Genomic DNA, 20,902 nt, shown 5'->3' on the forward strand with positions numbered 1-20,902 from the left:
GCTATATGAAGTTGGTTTCACTCAAATCAAATCAAAGTTTATTTGTCACGTGCGCCGAATACAACCTTAGGAGTGAAATGCTTACTTACAGGCTCTAACCAATGGTGCAAAAATGTATTAGGTGCACAATAGGTAGCTAAAGACATAAAACAACAGTAAAAAGACAGGCTTATAGCGATGCTATAATAGTAGCGAGGCTACATACAGACACCGGTTAGTCAGGCTGATTAAGGTAGAATGTATATGTAGATATGGTTAAGTGACTTTGCATAGATGATGAACAGAGAGTAGCAGTAGCGTAGAAGAGGGGGTTGGCGGGTGGTGGGTTGGACACAATGCAGACAGCCCGGTTAGCCAATGTGCGAGAGCACTCTCTCCCACAGATGAGGACAGGTCATCAACAGGCCCTTGTTTTCACTTGCCTCCAGCTGCCTAGTTATGATTGAGTTGTGGACTATCTATCAGGAGATCAGAGTGGAATGGGCCAGGGTATTGATTCAGTAAAAGGTCTGAGCCGTGTGCTTTAGTGTACTGGGAGTCAGTGAGACTGGCTAAGCACAGCTAAAGCCCTGTGGGCTACAGCCTGAACTCTATCAGGGTTCAGTCAGGGAGGGAGCCACTATGCTATTAACATGTTGCAGGTCAAATCAAATCCATTTTTATTGGCCACATACACATGGTTAGCAGATGTTAATGTGAGTGTAGCAAAATGCTTGTGCTTCTAGTTCCGACAATGCAGTAATATCTAACTAGTAATCTGACAATTTCACAACAACTACCTTATTCACACAAGTGTAAAGGAATGAATAAGAATACGTACACATAAATATATGGATGAGCGATGGCCGAACGGCATAGGAGGGTGCAGTGGATGGTATAGAGCACAGCATATACATATGAGATGAGTATTGTAGGGTATGTAAACATTGTATAAAGGTGCATTGTTTAAAGTGACTAGTGAAACATTTATTACATCCAATATTTTATTATTAAAGTGGCTAGAGATTGAGTCAGTATGTTGGCAGCAGCCACTCAATGTTAGTCATGGCTGTTTAACATTCTGATGGCCTTGAATTAGAAGATGTTTTTCAGTCTCTCGGTCCCAGTTTTGATGCACCTGTACTGACCTCGCCTTCTGGATGATAAAGGGGTGAACAGGCAGTGGCTCGGGTGGTTGTTGTCCTTGATGATCTTTTTGGCCTTCCGGTGACATCGGGTGGTGTAGGTGTTCTGGAGGGCAGGTAGTTTGCTCCCGGTGATACATTGTGCAGACCTCACTACCCTCTGGAGAGCCTTACGCTTGTGGGCAGAATGCTCTCGATTGTGCATCTGTAAAAGTTTGTGAGTGTTTTTGGTGACAAGACAAATTTCTTCAGCCTCCTGAGGTTGAAGAGGTGCTGTTGCGACTTCTTCACCACGCTGTCTGTGTGGGTGGACCATTTCAGTTTGTCCATGATCTGTACACAGAGGAACTTAAAACACTTTCCACCTTCTCCACTACTGTCCCGTTGATGTGGATAGGGGGGTGCTCCCTCTGCTGTTTCCTGAAGTCCACGATCATCTCCTTTGTTTTGTTGATGTTGACTGAGAGGTTATTTTCCTGACACCACACTCTGAGGAACCTCACCTCCTCCCTGTAGGCCGTCTCGTCGTTGTTGGTAATCAAGCCAACCACTGTAGTGTCGTCTGCAAACTTGATGACTGAGTTGGAGGCATGCATGGCCACGCAGTCATGGGTGAACAGGGAGTACAGGAGAGGGCTGAGAACACACCCTTGTGGGGCCCCACTGTTTATGGTCAGCGGGGTGGAGATGTTGTTTCCTACCCTCACCACCTGGGGGTGGCCCGTCAGAAAGTCCAGGACCCAGATGCACAGGGCTGGGACGAGAACCAGGGTCTCGAGCTTGATGACGAGTTTGGAGTGTACCAAGGTGTTAAATGCTGAGCTGTAATCGATGAACAGCATTCTTACATAGGTATTCCTCTTGTCCAGATGGGTTAGGATGTGTGCAGTGTGATTCCGATTGCGTCGTCTGTGGACCTATTCGGGCGGTAAGCAAATTGGAGTAGGTCTAGGGTGCCAGGTAGGGTGGAGGTGATATGGTCCTTGACTAGTCTCTCAATGCACTTCATGATGATGGAAGTGAGTGCTATGGGGCAATAGTCGTTTAGCTCAGTTACCTTTGCTTTCTTGGGAACAGAAACAATAGTGGCCCTCTTGAAGCATGTGGGAACAGCAGACTGGGATAGGGATTGATTGAATATGTCCGTAAACACACCAGCCAGCTGGTCTGCGCATGCTCTGAGAACTCGGCTAGGGATTCCGTCTGGGCCGGCAGCCCTGCGAGGGTTAACACGTTTAAATGTTTTACTCACGTTGGCTGCGGTGAAGGAGAGCCCGGCGGTTTTGGTAGCGGACCGTGTCAGTGGAACTGTAATATCTTCAAAGCAAGCAAAGAAGTTGTTTAGTTTGTCTGGGAGCAAGACGTCGGTGTCTGCGATCGGGCTGGTTTTCTTTTTGTAATCTGTGATTGACTGTAGACCCTGCCACATATGTCTCGTATCTGAGCCATTGAATTGTGACTCTACTTTGTCTCTATACTGACGCTTAGCTTGTTTGATTGCCTAGCGGAGGGAATAGCTAGAAAGTTTGTATTCAGTCATGTTTCCGGTTGCCTTGCCATGATTAAAAGCAGTGGTTCGAACTTTCAGTTTTGCCGAAATGCTGTCATCCATCCACGGTTTCTGGTTGGGGAAGGTTTTAATAGTCACAGTGGGTACAACATCACCGATGCACTTGCTAATAAACTCACTCACAGAATCAGCATATACATCAATGTTGTTGTTTGAGACTATCCGGAACATATCCCAGTCCACGTGATCAAAGCAATCTTGGAAGTGTGGAATCAGATTGGTCGGACCAGCATTGAACAGTCCTTAGCATCCTGTTTTAGTTTCTGTCTATAGGCTGAGAGCAACAAAATGGAGTCGTGGTCAGATTTGCTGAAAGGAGGGGAAGGGGTGGCTTTGTATAGAGTAGCAATGATCCAGAATTTTGCCAGCCCAGGTCGTGCATTCGATATGCTGATAAAATTTAGGGAGCCTTGTTTTCAGATTAGCCTTGTTAAAATCCCCAGCTACAATAAATGCACCCTCCGGATATGTGGTTTCCAGTTTACATAGAGTCCAATGAATTTCTTTCAGGGCCGTCGAGGTGTCTGCTTGGGGAGAGGGGGGGGGGGTCTCTGATGTCTCTCTGGAAGGCAACCCTTGCTCGAATTTTGTCTACCTTGTTGTCAAGAGACTGGAGATTGGCGAGTAGTATGCTCGGGAGTGGTGAGCGATGTGCCCGTCTACGGAGCCTGATCAGAAGACTGCTCCGTCTGCCCCTTCTGCGGCGGCGTTGTTTTGGGTCGCCTACTGGGATCCGATCCATTGTCCTGGGTGGTGGTCCAAACAAAGGATCCGCTTCGGGAAAGTCGTATTCCTGGTCATAATGTTTTAATATGTGTATTTATTATTTTATTTATTGAATTTTCGAAACATACAATATCAGTCATCCAACAGATTCGCATTCAGAGCGACACATAGAAGCATCCAGGGTCATTGCCCTGCTCAAGGGCACATTGACCAATCTACCACCAGGCCAAAAAACGTGAAGCCGAACCCTCCAAGATCCCCCCCACAGTTCCCAAATCACTGTCCCTCAACCATTTGAGACCCCTCCCACAGTCCTCCCCCAGGAAGAAAAATAGAAAATACATTTAATTCCACCCCCCCCCCCCCCCCCAAGAACCCCCCCCCCCCCCCCAATGCACCAACAACCAAGAGAATTAACTAAAGAGAAAAAAGGAAAAGACAGAAAACAGCAAACAATAATGAAGCAAAATAATATATTCAAAACAAAGGACATCAAGGACATCTAAAATCATAACAGCAATGCCAACTGTATATGTTTGTGTGCATGTCTGTCCTTGTATGTGTTTATTTGAATGAGACTGTGTGTGTATATGCATGTGTACAAACACCTGCACTGCCACTTAGTGTCATTCAAATGTACTTTTTATTGTGTTTTATTTTGACCAGGCCATAATGCTGGTAAGTTGACGTTGCTCTTATATCCAATAGTTCTTCCCAGCTGTATGTAATGAGACTTAAGATTTCCTGGGGTAACAGTGTAAGAAATAATACATTAAAAAAAATACTGCATAGTTTCCTAAGAACGCGAAGCGAGGTGACCATCTCTGTCGGCGTCATCCAGGTGACTGAATGCTGCATGCCTCCTCCCTCTGGCACACAGTAACCTAATACATTAGTCAAAGGTTCAGGACAAACATCATGTTTATGGTAATAATGATTTACAGGCATAATGTAGCCTACGTGTTCCAGCTGTGGGTGGCTCATGGCTGAGGTTGATAAATCCATTACCCTCTGCTCCCAGGTTTATGTAATCTTCTGCAGTCTGTGGCGCACAAACTGTATGTCATTTCACTACGAAGCGTGTGCACAGTGGAGAATGATTTACATATGAGAGAAACATTTCCTCGACTCACACAGAAAGAAAATGGACAAACGACTGTGTTTGAACATATATATACAGTGGGGCAAAAAAGTATTTAGTCAGCCACCAATTGTGCAAGTTCTCCCACTTAAAAAGATGAGAGAGGCCTGTAATTTTCATCATAGGTACACTTCAACTATGACAAAATCACATTGTAGGATATTGAATGAATTTATTTGCAAATTATGATGGAAAATAAGTATTTGGTCACCTACAAACAAGCAAGATTTCTGGCTCTCACAGACCTGTAACTTCTTCTTTAAGAGGCTCCTCTGTCCTCCACTTGTTACCTGTATTAATGGCAGCTGTTTGAACTTGTTATCAGTATAAAAGACACCTGTCCACAACCTCAAACAGTCACACTCCAAACTCCACTATGGCCAAGACCAAAGAGCTGTCAAAGGACACCAGAAACAAAATTGTAGACCTGCACCAGGCTGGGAAGACTGAATCTGCAACAGGTAAGCAGCTTGGTTTGAAGAAATCAACTGTGGGAGCAATTATTAGGAAATGGAAGACATACAAGACCACTGATAGTCTCCCTCGATCTGGGGCTCCACGCAAGATCTCACCCCGTGGGGTCAAAATGATCACAAGAATGGTGAGCAAAAATCCCAGAAACACACGGGGGGACCTAGTGAATGACCTGCAGAGAGCTGGGACCAAAGTAACAAAGCCTACCATCAGTAACACACTACGCCGCCAGGGACTCAAATCCTGCAGTGCCAGACGTGTCCAGGCCCGACTGAAGTTTGCTAGAGATCATTTGGATGATCCAGAAGAAGATTGGGAGAATGTCATATGGTCAGATGAAACCAAAATATAACTTTTTGGTAAAAACTCAACTCGTCATGTTTGGAGGACAAAGAATGCTGAGTTTCATCCAAAGAACACCATACCTACTGTGAAGCATGGGGGTGGAAATATCATGCTTTGGGGCTGTTCTTCTGCAAAGGGACCAGGATGACTGATCCGTGTAAAGGAAAGAATGAATGGGGCCATGTATCGTGAGATTTTGAAGATGAAACGTGGCTGGGTCTTTCAGCATGACAATGATCCCAAACACACCGCCCGGGCAACGAAGGAGTGGCTTCGTAAGAAGCATTTCAAGGTCCTGGAGTGGCCTAGCCAGTCTCCAGATCTCAACCCCATAGAAAATCTTTGGAGGGAGTTGAAAGTCCGTGTTGCCCAGCAACAGCCCCAAAACATCACTGATCTAGAGGAGATCTGCATGGAGGAATGGGCCAAAATACCAGCAACAGTGTGTGAAAACCTTGTGAAGACCCACTGTATTTTCTAGCAATTTTGTTGTAGCCTAGTAGTCAATATTTCCATATATTTAGATATTAACTATCATCCCAGACAGTCTTTAGTGAAGCACTCTTCCTCAGTCCTCCAAAAAAGTATCAGGGTGAAACTCACCGGATATTGAACTGACAGATTGCGCTACCCTTTATTAAAGCAGTGACAGATACATCCTAATCAATCTCTGCCATCAACCCAGACAGAGACTGCAGATAGAACTGTACTTTATTGAACCGTACCAAGGTCCACTTAAGCCAGAGTAGTTGTGAATATTGACCCATCAGTCAATACTCTACAGTTCTACCCACCATGGCTTCAGTGAGCTGCTTAAAGATCCTGTCCCACCACCTACACACTGCTGGAGTGGACATAACTACTGGTCTGGACTCTCATATCAAATGCAGTCCTTGGTTAGGAAATGAGCATATTTTAGTTGGGTGCAGAGCAGTGCACTAATCTATGAACTCCCACAGACTTGGGCCTACAGCGTAAAGTTAATCACTGCGGACTATCCTACCTTCACATGACAACTACACTGTTGGGTGGTTAATCCACATCAGTCTTGATCTTCTAAGGCCTACATGAAGGCAAACGTTTAAATCCTTACTCTAAAGTGGAGGATAAACTGGAGTTGTTCAGACCCACATTCTATAAAGCCCCCTGGCCTAGAGAAGTCCTTTGAAGTAGATTAATCCAAAAGATTTCCAGATAAGAGGAATAATCAACCCAGTCTTTAAGAAAAGGATGACACAAATCGACTATCTGACCATTAAGCTACCTGTAATGTGTACGCTGGAAGTCAGGAAGCAAGTACAGGGAGCGCAAAATTAACAGAACATAGTACAGAACATAGTACAAAACAAGAAACACAAAAACGGACAGACATGAAATAGAAACAGAGTCAATAACGCCAGAGGAAAGAACCAAGGGGACTGACAGATATGGGGGAGGTAATCAGGAAGGTGATGGAGTCCAGGTGAGTCTCATAAGGAGCAGGAGTGCGTAACAATGGTGGCAGGTGTGTGTAATAATGAGTAAACTGGCGACAACGAGCGCCAGAGAGAGAGAGCGGCAGTAGACTTGATACCAGCTGAAGTGCAGAGGGGTATAGAGGGATGTATGGGGCTATAGAGGGGTGTATGGGGCTATAGAGGGGTCCATGGGGGTATAGAGGGGTGTATGGGGCTATAGAGGGGTGTATGGGGCTATAGAGGGGTGTGCCAGCTCCAGGCATAAGCGACATAAGTGGTCGATTAGGGTCCCAGGCTGCTAAGGGGCCCCCAACGCAACAACAAAAAAAGAGAGTTAGAAAAGTAGAATATATATAAGGTGCAAGTTTGACATTTGGTTATGCATCAGCAATTTTTATTTTCTTATGTTAGTCACTGACAGTCACTCAATATGCCATGTCAGATAAAAAAAAATGTGATTGGTAAATTAGTCTCATCAGCTGTCTAAACTTGTAGTAATCATGGCCGAATACCAACCAGTCACGCAGGGCAAGTGGGGGGGGGGGTGTAGATGGGTGTAAAGGAGGGTAGACTTTGTGTAGACGGGTGTATAGTGGTGTAGAGGGGTATATGATGTAGAGGGGTGTAGAGGGATGTAGGGTGTGGAGGGGTGCAGACGGGTGGGTGTAGGGGGGTGTAGAGTGGTGTATATGGGTGTGGAGGGTGGTGGAGGGCTGTAGAGGGGTGTAGACTGGATGTAGAGGGTGTAGGCAGGTGTAGAGGGTTGTAGATGGTGTAAAGGGGGGTAAACTTTGTGTAGAGGGGTATAGACTCGGTGTATAGTGATGTAGAGGGGTTTATGATGTAGAGGGGTGTATAAGGTAGAGGTGGAGTGTGGGGGGTGTAAAAGGGTGTAGAGGGATGTAGGGCGTTTAGACTGGGTGTAGTGGGGTGTAGGGTCAGGGGGGTGTATTGAGGTGTAGAGGGGTGAAGAGGGGTGTAGATTGGGTGTAGTGGGGTGTAGGGTCAGGGGGTGTAGAGGGGTATAGAGGAGGTGTAGTGGGGTGAAGAGGGGTGTAGGGGGTTGTAAAGGGGTGTAGAGGGCTATAGGGTGTATGGGGATGTGGTGTGTGTAGAGGGGAGTAGACTGGGTGTAGAGGGGTGTAGATGGGTGTATAGGGGTGTAGGGGGTTGTAGAGGGCTTTAGACTGGTTTAGAGGGGTGTAGATGGGTGTGTCGGGGGTGTATAGGGGTGTATAGAAGTGTAGACTGGGTGTAGAGGGTTGAAGTGGGGTGTAGAGAGGTTTATACTGGATTTAGTGGGGTGTAGCGGGGTGTAGACTTGATGTAGAGGTGAATATGGTAAAACTAGAAGAAAAAAAATAGCAGGAAATGCACTTAAAACATACATTCCTCTCCACCGTCAAGTGGGGTGTAGTGGGGAGTAGATGGGTGTAGAATGCTGTAGAGGAGTGTAGACTGGGTGAAGAGGCATGTAGAGGGGTGTAGTTGGGTGTAGAGGGCTGTAAAGGGGTGTAGAAGGGTGTAGAGAGATGGGGGGTGTAGTGGGATGTTGAGGGGTGTAGACTTGGTGTAGATGGGTGTAGAAGGGTTTAGAGGGATGTAGGGCGTTTAGACTGGGTGTAGTGGGGTGTAGGGGTGTGTGCAGAGGGGTGTATTGAGGTGTAAAGAGATGTACAGGGTTGTAGAGGGTTGGGGGTTAGGTAGAATGTAGGGGGTTGTAAGGGTATGTAGACAGGTGTAGAGGGCTGGAGGTGTAGGGAGGTGTAGAGGGGTGTAGAAGGGTGTAGAGGGCTGGAGGTGTAGTGGGGTGTAGAGGGTTTAGAGGGGTGTAGATGGGTGTAGACTGGGTGTAGAGGGCTGGAGGTGTAGAATGGTATAGAGGGGTGTAGACGAGTGTAGAGGGCTGCAGGTATAGTAGGCTGTAGGGAGGTGTAGAGAGAAGGAGATGGGTGTAGGGTTGTGTAGAGAGCTGTAGAGGGGTGTAGAGTGGTGTAGAATGGTTTAGAGGCATGTAGATGGGTTTAGAGGGGTGTAGACTGGGTGGAGAGAGGTGTAGAGGGCTGTACAGGATTGTAGAGGGCTGTAAAAGACTGTAGAGGGCTGTAGAGGGGTGTAGAGGGGTGTAGATTGCATGTAGAAGGGTATAGGATGATGTAGATTCAGTGTGGTGAGCTATAGTGTGGTGTAGAGGGGCTGTATGGTGTAGATGGGTGTAGAAGGGTGTAGCGGGATGTACGGGGGTGTAGACTAGGTGTAGAGGAGTATAGCGGGTGTAAAGGCGTGATCCAACCATTGTCTAAATCCCATACTATTTAGTCAATCAACCCGAGGGTAAGGTCTCTTTAATCAAGTTAAGAGGTTCTGTGGAGACATTTTAGCAGGATGGCATTAAAAGAGTCCCGTAGACCAACATAATCCATAAGTAATTGATGAAGAGAAGAAGCTCTAAATCTAAATCACTTAGAATAATTAAAGGCAATGAGAGAGAAGATGGATATATACATGTGCTGCTGTCCCGGGTGATAGAAAGCACAGGCAGCCAATGAGAGGAGGAACAGAGGAGAGGAGGAATGTTCACCTCTCTCCACCCTCCTCCTCATTTTCTCCTCTTTCGCTGAAGACAGGAAGCAGCTGGGATGCATCATTGAGAATGACTTGTGGTACATATCCATTTTCATCCTAAATATATTAGGCCAAACATCTGGACGGTCAGAGGGGTAATGGCTATTTTATATTTTATGAGAGCAGGAAGTTTAGCTGGAGAGTTAGTCATGTGAATGAGGCGGTTCAGGTGGAGGCAGATTCCCTGTTCAAATCACTGTGTCAGCTTCCAAAGGTCAGTCGCTGCAGAATGACAGTAAAGACCTTGGTGACTGAGTGGCCATCATCATTTTGAAGAACTAGTGTGCTATTGCCAATGAGCCAATTGCCCATTTTGGATGTTGCATTTGGATATCTAATGTAATTTCTCAACAGAATGTGCCAGTCTTGTGTGTTTCCATGTTTAATCTACCATCTTTGTATAGACAATCACTGCTTTTGATGGACACAATGAATACTCTTCTGGCAACAATAGTGGTGGTCTGACCTGTATCTCTACTCCATAGCCCGTGTAGACCGTGACGGTGTAGGTGCAGTCCACAGAGGAGTAGGAATGAGAGCTGGACGGCTGGGGCGTCTCTATGTAGCCCTCTGGTGATGTCAAGTTGAAGATGCAGGGAGCTGCAAGGACAAAAAATACAGAGAGCAAAACATTGAGGACCAGTTACACCCCCTAACTAACCCGGCATGGGGGGAACAATCTGGAGAAGACTGCCCAGAGCAGAGTGCGTTGGATAGGTTTTGTCGATGGTCTATGCTCTAAAGGAGCGATGGGCCCAAGTAAGTAAGACACCCCCTCACTCCAAAAGGACCCTCCCTGGTCCCATTCTCTCTCTCACTCACACCAGCACCCCCCACTTTAATAGTGTGGGGCCCTTTCTCTCTCCTCTTTGATTGTGTGCTCGAGGGACAGATCAGGTGGAGGGAATGACCACAGACGGTTTTCTGGTTGCCTTGAGGTCTTTCTGTTCGACTGCCTTGTTTTATTTCTATCTTTGAGTTTCCTCCAGAGAGAGGGATGACACAGGACGCTACTGTGTGCTTGTGTGTGTGCTTCATATGTAGCCCTCATCCTCCGCATACAACACCCCTTCTGCCAGTCACATTCTGTTAAAGGTCCCCAAAGCACACACATCCCTGGGTCGCTTGTCTTTTCAGTTCGCTGCAGCTAGGGACCAGAACGAGCTGCACAAACACTCAAACTAGACAGTTTTATCTCAATCTCTTAATTCAAAGACTCAATCATGGACACTCTTACTGACAGTTGTGGCTGCTTTGCGTGATGTATTGTTGTCTCTACCTTCTTTCCCTTTGTGCTGTTGTCTGTGTCCAAAAACATTTGTACCACGTTTTGTGCTGCTACCATGTTGTGTTGCTACCATGTTGTGTTGCTACCATGTTGTTGTCATGTTGTGTTGCTACCATGTTGTTGTCATGTTGTATTGCTACCATGTTGTGTTGCTACCATGTTGTTGTCATGTTGTGTTGCTACCATGCTGTGTTGTCATGTGTTGATGCCTTGCTATGTTGTTGTCTTTAGGTCTCTCTTTGTGTAGTATTGTCTCTCTTGTCGTAATGTATGTTTTGTCCTATATTTCTATTAACTTTTTTTATTTTTAATCCCAGCCCCCGTCCCCGTCTTTATTGTGAATAAGAGTTTGTTCTTAACTGACTTGTCTAATTAAATAAAGGTTCAATAAAATAAATAAATATAAAGGTGTGTAGGAACGTGTGTGTGTGGTGTATGGTGTGTGAGTGTGGTGTGGTGGTGGTGTAGTGTTTGGTGTGTGTGTGGTGTGTGTGGGGTGGTGTGTGGTGGTGTGGTGTGGTGTGTGTGTGTGGTGTGGTGGTGTGGTGTGTTGTGTGTGGTGTGATGTGTTGTGTGTGGTGTGATGTGTGTGTGGCTAATGTTAGCTAGATGGCTAAACGCTAATGTTAGCTAGGTGGCTAACGTTTGCTAGGCCAAGGGTTAGGTTTAGGGGTTAGGGTTAAAGTTAGGGGAAGGGTTAGCTAACAAAGTAGCTAAAAAGTAGTAAGTAGTTGCAAAGTTGCTAATTAGTTAAAATGCTAAAGTTGTCAGTGATGAGATTCAAACACACAACCTTTGGGTTGCTAGACGTTCACGTTAAATGTCAACCCATCCATCCCAACTAATCACCCTCTTGTTTTTTTGTTGTTGTTTTTTTGCCTTAAGCAACCTTCTGTCTTAAGTAACCATACCAAACCTAACATAATAATTTGAGTGTCCTGTATTTACATTTATTATGTTATGTCTAGTCTATGAGACCAGGCTGAAAGTTCTCTTTCTTCTCTCCCACCATAACACAAATGTGTCTCCGTATCTCATGTTTGTAATCTGGTTTCCATTCCATTTCAGGAGCACTTGATTGAGTGTGAGAGGAGGAGGAATACTGATGTTATAATTAATTTAAGCCCGTTGGTTGTTTAGATATGTGAGCTGCAAACAAAGAGGATTGAGAGAGCGAGCACACTGGTGTCTCAGACAAACAGACAGACACGGGGCTGCTCTGTTGGAGATGGTGAAACACAGGCACTTTACAACCCACCAAGGCCCAGGATTATCTCTAGGACTGCATAATGAGAATCTGAGCTTGCTGTTCATTATACCTTCACAATGAAGACAGAATCACGGAAACTGGTGTTAGGTGTATTGCAGGATATTGGGTACCTACTCTGGGTAAGAGTAGGTGATCATTACAAGTGTGTAGCCTGTCTGTGTTACATTACCTGGGTAGTGCATGGTGGTGATGATGGTGGTTGTGGTTATAGTGGTCGAAGTGGTCTCCTCATCCACAACACCAGATACTGCCGATGTCCCAATCTCTATCCCATCACTGGCGTGGCCCATGTTGTGTTCTTCTGACTTCCCTGCAACCTTCTCCACCAAAGTGGTCAAGGCTGGGGGAGTCATGGTGGATGCAGTGGGGACCTCAGAGTACCTATCACCCATAGGAGCAGCCAGGTTGGGGGTGTTTGAGTGGGGTGAGGGAGCGGAGGTGTGCATGACAGGAGTGGTCAGGGTATCCATGGCATCAGCTTCCTCCTCTGTCCTCCCTCCCCTGCCATTGGTCAACGCTACTCTCTGATTCACAGAGACACGCCCCTCTGGAGCAATGCTGCCCTTTGTTGCCAACGGTGACGTGGCTGTTGCCACAGTGGTAGTGGTTGAGGCAACATCGGAGAAAACTAGCGCGTCCTTGTGTGGCACCGTGTGAGTGGAGGAGGGGTCCCTGGCAAAGTGGGGACCTGAGGGTGGCATAGCGGGGTGGGTCTCCACACCCCCACTGTCCTCAAAGAAATGCCCCTGTCCTTGGAGGGACTCCTGTAAGAGGAAGCCCTTGTAGAGAGGGTGGTGGTTGGGGACATTCAGGGTCGGGGCGGTTGTCACCAGGGGGACCTCTCTGTCTGTGTCCCGTGTGGTGGGGTACAGGCTGGGGCCACCACTCTCAGACTGTCCCCTCTGTGTGACGGACGTCCCATCCTCAGAATAGGAGCCTGGAACAACACACACAGAGCACATACATACCAGGTACATTTTGTGTCACAGGAAAGATAATATCCCAAAACTGTTTAAAGCAGTGAAGCGTAGCGCTGTAACATGCTGTAGGTTTTGATAAGAGTCCCTTCTGAAAACACAGGGCAGTGAAGCCCAAAGAGATTCTCTGTGATTGCTTATTTTTCCTCATCAATTAGTAAATATTAATTATTTAGCTGCTTTCAGGATATGATGGCCTGTCAAATGTGGGAAATTAAATGGATCTCCCGCTCCACCTTATGCACCTTCAGATGTAATCTAGAGCACTCCAGGAGCCTGTCATCCTACAGCAGCCTTCCAGGAGCCTGTCATCCTACAGCAGCCTTCCAGGAGCCTGTCATCCTACAGCAGCCTTCCAGGAGCCTGTCATCCTACAGCAGCCTTCCAGGAGCCTGTCATCCTACAGCAGCCTACTAGGAGCCTGTCATCCTACAGCAGCCTACCAGGAGCCTGTCATCCTACAGCAGCCTACTAGGAGCCTGTCATCCTACAGCAGTCTACCAGGAGCCTGTCATCCTACAGCAGCCTTCCAGGAGCCTGTCATCATACAGCAGCCTTCCAGGAGCCTGTCATCCTACAGCAGCCTACCAGGAGCCTGTCATCCTACAGCAGCCTACCAGGAGCCTGTCATCCTACAGCAGTCTACCAGGAGCCTGTCATCCTACAGCAGCCTACCAGGAGCCTGTCATTCTACAGCAGCCTACCAGGAGCCTGTCATCCTACAGCAGCCTACCAGGAGCCTGTCATCCTACAGCAGCCTACCAGGAGCCTGTCATTCTACAGCAGCCTACCAGGAGCCTGTCATCCGACAGCAGCCTACCAGGAGCCTGTCATTCTACAGCAGCCTACCAGGAGCCTGTTATTCTACAGCAGCCTACCAGGAGCCTGTCATCCTACAGCAGCCTTCCAGGAGCCTGTCATTCTACAGCAGCCTACCAGGAGCCTGTCATCCTACAGCAGCCTTCCAGGAGCTTGTCATCCTACAGCAGCCTTCCAGGAGCCTGTCATTCTACAACAGCCTACCAGGAGGCTGCTGAGGGACGTCGGGCCCTCATACCACCCTCATGGAGTCTGTTTCTAACCATTTGGTCATTTTGCAGGGCTCTGGCAGTGCTCCTCCTGCTTCTCCTTGCACAAAGGCGGAGGTAGCGGTCCTGCTGCTGGGTTGTTGCCCTCCTACGGCCTTCTCCACGTCTCCTGATGTACTGACCTGTCTCCTGGTAGCGCCTCCATGCTCTGGACACTACGCTGACAGACACAGCAAACCTTCTTGCCACAGCTCGCATTGATGTGCCATCCTGGATGAGCTGCACTACCTGAGCCACTTGTGTGGGTTGTAGACTCCGTCTCATGCTACCACTAGAGTGAAAGCACCGCCAGCATTCAAAAGTGACCAAAACATTAGCAAGGAAGCATAGGAACTGAGAACTGGTCTGTGGTCACCAGCTGCAGAACCACTCCTTTATTGGGGGTGTCTTGCTAATTGCCTATAATTTCCACCTGTTGTCTATTCCATTTGCACAACAGCATGTGAAATGTATTGTCAATCAGTGTTGCTTCCTAAGTGGACAGTTTGATTTCACAGAAGTGTGATTGACTTGGAGTTACAGTACATGTAGATATGGTTAAAGTGACTATGGATATATGATAAACAGAGAGTAGCAGTAGAGTAAAAGAGAGGTTGGTGGGTGGTGGGACACAATGCAGATAGCCTGGTTAGCCAATGTGCGGGGGCACTGGTTTGTCGGGCCAATTGAGGTGGTATGTACATGAATGTATAGTTAAAGTGTCTATGCATATACAGTGCCTTGCGAAAGTATTCGGCCCCCTCGAACTTTGCGACCTTTTGCCACATTTCAGGCTTCAAACATAAAGATATAAAACTGTATTTTTTTGTGAAGAATCAACAACAAGTGGGACACAATCATGAAGTGGAACGACATTTATTGGATATTTCAAACTTTTTTAACAAATCAAAAACTGAAAAATTGGGCGTGCAAAATTATTCAGCCCCCTTAAGTTAAAACTTTGTAGCGCCACCTTTTGCTGCGATTACAGCTGTAAGTCGCTTGGGGTATGTCTCTATCAGTTTTGCACATCGAGAGACTGAAATGTTTTCCCATTCCTCCTTGCAAAACAGCTCGAGCTCAGTGAGGTTGGATGGAGAGCATTTGTGAACAGCAGTTTCCAGTTCTTTCCACAAATTCTCGATTGGATTCAGGTCTGGACTTTGACTTGGCCATTCTAACACCTGGATATGTTTATTTTTGAACCATTCCATTGTAGATTTTGCTTTATGTTTTGGATCATTGTCTTGTTGGAAGACAAATCTCCGTCCCAGTCTCAAGTCTTTTGCAGACTCCATCAGGTTTTCTTCCAGAATGGTCCTGTATTTGGCTCCATCCATCTTCTCATCAATTTTAACCATCTTCCCTGTCCCTGCTGAAGAAAAGCAGGCCCAAACCATGATGCTGCCACCACCATGTTTGACAGTGGGGATGGTGTGTTCAGCTGTGTTGCTTTTACGCCAAACATAACGTTGTGCATTGTTGCCAAAAAGTTCAATTTTGGTTTCATCTGACCAGAGCACCTTCTTCCACATGTTTGGTGTGTCTCCCAGGTGGCTTGTGGCAAACTTTAAACAACACTTTTTATGGATATCTTTAAGAAATGGCTTTCTTCTTGCCACTCTTCCATAAAGGCCAGATTTGTGCAATATACGACTGATTGTTGTCCTATGGACAGAGTCTCCCACCTCAGCTGTAGATCTCTGCAGTTCATCCAGAGTGATCATGGGCCTCTTGGCTGCATCTCTGATCAGTCTTCTCCTTGTATGAGCTGAAAGTTTAGAGGGACGGCCAGGTCTTGGTAGATTTTCAGTGGTCTGATACTCCTTCCATTTCAATATTATCGCTTGCACAGTGCTCCTTGGGATGTTTAAAGCTTGGGAAATCTTTTTGTATCCAAATCCGGCTTTAAACTTCTTCACAACAGTATCTCGGACCTGCCTGGTGTGTTCCTTGTTCTTCATGATGCTCTCTGCGCTTTTAACGGACCTCTGAGACTATCACAGTGCAGGTGCATTTATACGGAGACTTGATTACACACAGGTGGATTGTATTTATCCTCATTAGTCATTTAGGTCAACATTGGATCATTCAGAGATCCTCACTGAACTTCTGGAGAGAGTTTGCTGCACTGAAAGTAAAGGGGCTGAATAATTTTGCACGCCCAATTTTTCAGTTTTTGATTTGTTAAAAAAGTTTGAAATATCCAATAAATGTCGTTCCACTTCATGATTGTGTCCCACTTGTTGTTGATTCTTCACAAAAAAATACAGTTTTATATTTTTATGTTTGAAGCCTGAAATGTCGCAAAGTTCAAGGGGGCCGAATACTTTCGCAAGGCACTGTATGATAAACAGAGAGTAGCAGCAGCGTAAAGGAGGGGTTGGGGGAGGCACACAATGTAAATTGTCCGGGTAGCCATTTGATTACCTGATGGCTTGGGGGTAAAAACTGTTGAGAAGCCTTTTTGTCCTAGACTTGGCACTCCGGTACCGCTTGCCATGCGATAGTAGAGAGAACAGTCTATGACTGGGGTAGCTGGGGTCTTTGAGAATTTTTAGGGCCTTCCTCTGACACACCTAGTGTAGAGGTCCTGCATGGCAGGCAGCTCAGGCTCAGTGATGTACTGGGCAGTACGCACTACCCTCTGTAGTGCGTTGCGGTCGTAGGCCTGAGCAATTGATGTGATGTAACCAGTCAGGATGCTCTCGATGTTGCAGCTGTAGAACCTTTTGAGGATCTGAGGACCCATGCCAAATCTTTTTAGTTTCCTGAGGGGGAATAGGCTTTGTCGTGCCCTCTTCACGACTGTCCTGGTGTGTTTGGACCATGATAGTTTGTTGGTGATGTGGACAACAAGGAACTTGAAGCTCTCAATCTGCTCCACTACAGCCCTGTCGATGAGAATGGGGACGTGCTCAGTCCTCCTTTTCCTGTTGTCCACAATCATCTCCTTAGTCTTGGTTACGTTGAGGGAGAGGTTGTTATTCTGGCACCACCCAGCCAGGTCTCTGACCTCCTCCCTATAGGCTGTCTCATCGTTGTCAGTGATCAGGCCTACCATTGTTGTGTCATCTGCAAACGTAATGATGGTGTTGGAGTCGTGCCTGGCCATGCAGTCGTGGGTGAACAGGGAGTACAGGAGGGGACTGAGCACGCACCCCTGCGGGGCTCCTCCAAGGGAGGTGTTTAGTCCCAGGATCCTTAGCTTAGAGGGTACTATGCTGTTGAACCCTAAGCTGTATTCAATGAAAGGCATTCTCACATAGGTGTTCCTTTTGTCCAGGAGGGAAAGGGCAGTGTGGAGTGCAATAGAGGTTGGGTGGTCTGCTTGGGTGGTATGCAAATTGGAGTGGGTCTAGGGTTTCTTGGATAATAGTGTTGATGTGAGCCATTACCAGCCTTTCAAAGCACTTCATGGCTATGGACGTGAGTACTGTGGGTCTGTAGTCATTTAGGCAGGTTGCCTTCGTGTTCTTGGGCATATGGACTATGGTCCTCTGCTTGTACAGAGGCCCATTATCAGCAACTGTCACTCCTGTGTTCCAATGGCACGTTGTGTTAGTTAATCTGAGTTTTCATTTTAAAAAGCTAATTGATCATAAGAAAACCCTTTTGCAATTGTGTTAGCACGGCTGAAAACTGTTGTCTGATTAAAGAAGCAATACAACTGGCCTTCTTTAGGCTAGTTGAGTCTCTTGAGCATCAGCATTTGTGGGTTCGATTACAGGCTCAAAATGGCCAGATACAAAGAACTTTCTTCTGAAACTCGTCAGTCTATTCTTGTTCTGAGAACTGAAGGCTATTCCATGTGAGAAATTGCCAATAACTGAAGATCTCGTTCAACGCTGTGTACTACTCCCTTTACAGAACAGCACAAACTGGATCTAACCAGAATAGAAAGAGGAGTGCACAACTGAGCAAGAGGACAAGTACATTAGGGTGTCTAGTTTGAGAAACAGATGCCTCACAAGTCCTCAACTGGCAGCTTCATTAAATAGTACCCTCAAAACACCAGTCTCAACGTCAACAGTGAAGAGGCAACTACGGGATGCTGGCCTTCTAGGCGGAGTTGCAAAGAAAAAGCTATATTTCAGACTGGCCAATAAAAAGAAAAGATTAAGATGGGAAAAGAACACAGACACTGGACAGAGGAACTCTGCCTAGAAGGCCAGCATCCGGAGTTGCCTCTTCACTGCTGACGTTGAGACTGGTGTTTTGCAGGTACTATTTAATGAAGCTGCCAGTTGAGGCGTCTGTTTCTCAGACTAGACACTCTAATGTACTTTTCCTCTTGCTCATTTGTGCACCGGGACCTCCCACTCCACTTTCTATTCTGGTTAGAGCCAGTTTGCGCTGTTCAGTGAGGCCTCGGCTCAAGGCTTCAAAACATGGAAGCAAAACCCCTTCTTGTGGAAGCACGGTCAATTCAGTTTAAAGAAATCCAGTAGATTGCATTTTATATTGAAACTACATTACACGCACACATGGGTGAACGCACACACACACAAACACACACACACACACACACACACACTGCAAGTTGGCTAAGTTGGTGTCTTTTTCATCTGAGTAGCCTGGGTCTCCCTTGGGTCAGGGCCTGGGTGAGGATCTTAAAGCTCTCGCTCTTGAATCAACACTAGTACACAGTGTGCCATAAATCAACTGGTTGGAAACAGTCTAGGGAACAGAACCAAAAACCGGAAAATAACTACATTTTTCCAGCAACAGAATCAGAACCGGGAACGAAAGTGATATCTACTGTTCTGGAACAGAACTGTTATTTTAAAAGCATGAGAACCAGTTAATAACATTCTTTTACATTCTGATTATTATTGTTCCAGTCCCACAAAAAAACACGAGAAAGCTCCTATGCAAAGCCCTCCCTCTGTCGATCAGAAACCTCTTCCAGTGTTTTCCTTCCAGCTGAACATCTTTGCTAATGTGTGTGTGTGTGTAGCCTACCCTCCGAAGCATAGCTGTAGCCTGACGTTACAAGCATGATTCAGAAGATTGGGAGAGAATGGATTAACTTTTTCAATGCTAGTTGGGGATACTATAGTTATCACATTTCACATTGGATTTATTAACTACAAAAGGTAAGATGGATTTTTAATTCTGGTGCCACTCTGCACAAACACACTTGTTCGCTAGCTAGCTTTTCTGGTCCAACATTACGCCAACTCTGCAGTTCAAAGACATTCAAAGTTCCTCCATAGGTATAATTCTTTGAGCCAAATTCAGATAATTGCATGTCATCACAAGATGCCCACCACTTAAAGCCAAGCCTCCTCCTCCACCCTCTCTCTCTCTCTCTCTCTCTCTCCCAACCCGCAAAATTCCAGTCGCGCCGTACACTTATCTTTCTATCACGTCTGTAAACGACTCACTATGCTGTAGCTTGCCAGCTCCATAGCAAGCTTCTCTAGTCGCACTGCGTGATTTGTGAAGTAATTTAATGTTGAGCTAATTGTTTAAAAAAAAAACATGATTTCAGAGGTTTAGAAAGGAACAGAAAGGAAAGATATAAACCGATACTTTTTTAAAATTCTAACTTGTTCAGACTTTTATTTTGCTGGTCAGAACAGTGGAATGGAACGAAAAGAATAATGCCTCTGTTCAGAAGAAACTATTGGAACATAATTTTGGTAGCAACCCTTGGTTCAGGCAATGGTTTCTCTTTCGTACCCTCTCCTGAACAGCGCAGTTCTCCTCCTCACATCTACCCCGTCCCCCACAGTCACACACACACTTATTGTGAGGAGCATCTTGACCAATGACATTCATATTATGGAGGACATATTCAAAGTGGACTAGAGATATAAAACTAGTAAGGATGAAGAGGAAAAGAGAAAACTCTGACTGTCTCAAATGTAATGTCTTTGATTTGTTGTCCTACTTGCTAGATTGTTTCGCCCACTTAAGTATAACACACACAGGGCCTGATAATGAATCTATTGAGATGGCAACCCTCTGGCCATATGCTGCTATCAGGCTAATTACGTGGGCAGTGAAATCAAGAGAGACACTGTGCTTTAGCCCAGTTATCCTTTACAATACATAGACCAAGCTTTCCACACAGCGCAGAGCTACAGACAGCATGCAATACAGGGCACTTGACTCACACAAGCACAACAGGGGTGTACTGCAGTTTAGCGACGTGATATTTCAAATAAATGTTTATACGTATTTCAAAATAGCAGAAATTCTCTCTCCAACCGTATTCTGTAAAAATATGATAAGCAGTTTTTCTTTGAAGCACATAGAATATATTTGACATCTTACACAATTTATCACACAACAAAAGGCCATTTACAGCAGCTGCACGAGACACTGCTTCAACATGCAAACAGGAAGTGAGAAGAGAATGATGGGACGCTTCCAAGCCTTGAGCAAATCAATCAAGTGGTGTGTGAAAAAAATATCAACCAGATGTCAAAATAGTGTATTCTGCATGGCAACATGCACAATAAGACAGTTTGATTTGATTTCTCTCAATCTTTGGAGTTCCCTTGTCCTGTCTGAACAGACTCTGCTTCCCTCCCTCAGAATATGAGGAGTAGGTAGATAATACCGTATGAACAATCAATTGCACAGTTCTCTGCTAGGACAGTAGCATGTCTGAAATGTAATATTGACTTCACAAAAGTCAGACAATATAGGGCTGGGTGATAGCTCATATTGATTGGTTATGGTAGAACACTTCCTAATAGGGGAGAATAGAGGCTGAGGCCAGAAACACATTCACAAAGAGCCCATTTCCCCTCTTGTCCTGTAAAACCATGTCCTTTACACTTACCCAATCACACCCAGCTAGGCACCTTTGGAAAAGGTCATT

At 45.9% G+C, this 20,902-nt stretch overlaps 1 protein-coding gene across 3 annotated transcripts in view; it reads right to left on the reverse strand.

Moving 5' to 3' along the window:
• Positions 1-20,902, reverse strand: part of LOC110507882 (seizure protein 6 homolog) — a 128,746-nt gene that overhangs the window by 45,716 nt on the left and 62,128 nt on the right. For all 3 annotated transcript variants that reach the window (XM_090223804.1, XM_090223803.1, XM_090223802.1), the window contains exons 2-3: positions 12,190-12,957; positions 9,929-10,062 (exon numbers count right to left, since the gene is read on the reverse strand). In XM_090223804.1, coding sequence (XP_090079930.1) covers positions 9,929-10,062; positions 12,190-12,957 — 902 coding nt within the window. The remainder of the gene's footprint in view (positions 1-9,928; positions 10,063-12,189; positions 12,958-20,902) is intronic.

Source organism: Oncorhynchus mykiss, chromosome 27, assembly GCF_057628025.1.
Source record: "Oncorhynchus mykiss isolate SJ-2025 chromosome 27, ASM5762802v1, whole genome shotgun sequence".
In the NCBI taxonomy this organism is placed as follows: domain Eukaryota; kingdom Metazoa; phylum Chordata; class Actinopteri; order Salmoniformes; family Salmonidae; genus Oncorhynchus; species Oncorhynchus mykiss.